The sequence below is a fragment of the Aureococcus anophagefferens genome (assembly GCF_000186865.1).
Source record: "Aureococcus anophagefferens unplaced genomic scaffold AURANscaffold_1, whole genome shotgun sequence".
Lineage (NCBI taxonomy): Eukaryota > Pelagophyceae > Pelagomonadales > Pelagomonadaceae > Aureococcus > Aureococcus anophagefferens.
In genome coordinates, this window is record NW_008705561.1 from 2,324,345 (window position 1) to 2,326,879 (window position 2,535).

The following is a 2,535-nucleotide window of genomic DNA, read 5'->3' on the forward strand; positions in this document are numbered from 1 at the left end:
CTACGTCGAAACCGTGCGACTCCTTTCATGTTGAAGTCGTGTTGCATATTTTGGTTCCCCGCCCAGGCGACCCGGGCACGGGCAAGTCGCAGTTCCTGCGCTTCGCGGCCAAGGTCGCGCCGCGCTGCGTCGTGACGACGGGCTGCGGCACGACGTCCGCGGGGCTCACGTGCTCCGCGGTCAAGGACGGCGGCGAGTGGACGCTCGAGGCCGGCGCGCTCGTCCTCGCGGACCGCGGCGTCTGCTGCATCGACGAGTTCAGCGCGATCAACCCGCGCGACCGCGCGGCGATCCACGAGGCCATGGAGCAGCAGACGCTGAGCGTCGCCAAGGCGGGCCTCGTCTGCAAGCTGAGCGCGCGGGCGACGGTCATCGCCGTGACGAACCCCCGGGGCAAGTACGACCGCAAGGCGGACCTCTCCGTGAACACGTCGCTGCCGCCGCCGCTGTTGAGCCGCTTCGACGTCGTCCTCGTCATCGAGGACGACCCGGACGAGGCCTGGGACCGGGCCGTGTCCGCGGCCGTGCTCAACACGCACCTCGCGCCGGGGCTCGGGGCCCTCGAGACGTACGACCCCGCGGAGCGCGGCGGCGGCGGCGCGCCGCGGCGGCGGCGGCGGCGGCGCGCGCCGCCGCGGCCCGACCCCTGGCCCGCGGAGCGGCTGCGCACCTACGTCGCGCACGTCAAGGCGACGCTCGCGCCGGCGCTCGGCGACGGCGCGTCGGCGCTGCTCGAGGCCTACTACGCGGCGCAGCGCGCGGCGTCGCGCGGCGGCGGCCGCGCGACGATCCGCATGCTCGAGTCGCTCGTCCGCGTCGCGCAGGCGCACGCGCGGCTCATGCACCGCGACGTCGCGTCGACGCAGGACGCCGTCGTCGCCGTGCTGCTCGTGGACAAGAGCATGATGGAGACCGCGGTCTTCGCGGCCGTCGCGGAGCCCATCGCCGACCTCGCGACGACCGACGACTCCGACGCGTACTACGTCTTCCAGCAGGCCGCCGTCCTCGACGCGCTCGGGCTCGAGCCGGCGGACGGCGACGCGCTCGTGCGGAGCGGGGGCGAAAGTGGGGGCGAGGGCAGCCCGGGGTAAAGCTGTCGATGTTTGACCGCGTGCCAGTGGGCAGCCCACTCGATGTGACGGAGATTTTCATCCGGGCCCGAGACGCGCGGCTGTGTTGACATCGAAGCCGACTGCACTGGCAGCGAGGGGCAGCCCACGATGAGACGGAGATTTGCACCCGAGGCGCGCGGCTGCCAGCTCGAGTGCCTCACCGTTCGACGCCGGTCTGAGAAATCCTCGATGCGATGAGGCTCGTCGCGCTCTGGCTCGCGCTGGCGCCGCCGTCGCTCGGACGCAAGTCGAACGAGCGCACCTGCCGGCACGGCGAGACGACGTTCTGGCCGCCGACGACGCCCTGGGCGTGCAACAAGGTCTTCGGCGACGGCTTCGACCCGTCGCCATACGCGCTGCTGCCGCGGAACGCGGCGAAGCCGCGGCGCCTCAAAGGCTGCCGCGCGCTCTTTCCGGCCGGCACGGGCACGCTGTCGCTCTTCGAGACGCTCGCGCGGTCGAGCGCGGGCGGCCGCGGCGACGTGTCGCATCTCCACGAGCGGCGGTCCTCCGCGTCGGCGCCGTGCCACGTGATGACGCTGCGCGACCCGGCCCATCGCCTGGAGTCGGCCTGGCGCTTCCACTCGAACCCCTACCGCGCCGAAGACATCGACGACTTCTTCACGCCCGTGCGCTGCGGCGAGGACGACCGCCGCAAGTTCGAGGAGCCCTACCGCAACGCCGTCTGCGCGACGCGGCACTGCCGCCGCCGGGGCGACTGGACCATCTTCTTCCTGTCCCAGGTCGACTATCTGCGCGACTTCGACGCGGGCCGGAGCGAGCTCTTCGTCGTGTGCCAGGAGAGCGTCGAGGCCGACGTCCGCGCGCTCGGCGCCGCCTTCGGGGAGCCGCTCGAGCCGCGGCACGCGAACAACCGGTCCCGGGTCAAGCACCCGGAGGGCAAGGGGAATTCGACCCTCTCGGCCGCGAACGCGGCCTTCGTGCGCGAGCAGATCTACCCGTGGGACGCCGCGCTCCACGGCGCGCTCTGCGGCGACCTCCACGGCCTCACGCGCGAGGCCGCGGCCGCGCGCGGCGAGCCGCCGCCGCCGTCGCCGCGGGGCACCTGCGCGGGCAAGCTGCCGAAGCCGAAGGGCGGGAAATAAAGGTCAATGTTGGCTACAACTTGCAGTACAACGACTCAGGCTATACTGCGGCACGGGCGCAATCGATGCGCGCGTGTGAGTGCGAGCAATGTTGGCGACAACTTGCAGTACAACTTGAACTGCTTCGCGGCGCCGCAATGCGCGTGCCATCAGGGTCGCACATGGTTATGACGCACACGAGAGCAATGCATCTCGTCGCGGCGGCGTGCCTCTGCGCCGCGGCTTGCGGCCTCGCGCCGACGCCGCGGCCCTGGCGGCCCTACGCCGACGCCGGCGCGCCGCCGCTCAAGGACACGCAGTGCGTCCTGCGCTTCGTG

The 2,535-nt window shown here is 72.1% G+C and overlaps 1 protein-coding gene across 1 annotated transcript in view; it reads left to right on the plus strand.

Annotated features, from left to right (window-relative positions):
• AURANDRAFT_35962 (hypothetical protein) overlaps positions 1 to 1,104 on the plus strand; it is a gene marked incomplete at both ends in the record, with an annotated part of 2,542 nt that extends 1,438 nt beyond the window's left edge. Inside the window, one exon of the mRNA XM_009034150.1 lies at positions 93 to 1,104. Within this exon, the coding sequence (XP_009032398.1) occupies positions 93 to 1,091 (999 nt within the window). The remainder of the gene's footprint in view (positions 1 to 92) is intronic.
• Positions 1,105 to 2,535: the final 1,431 nt, after the last annotated feature.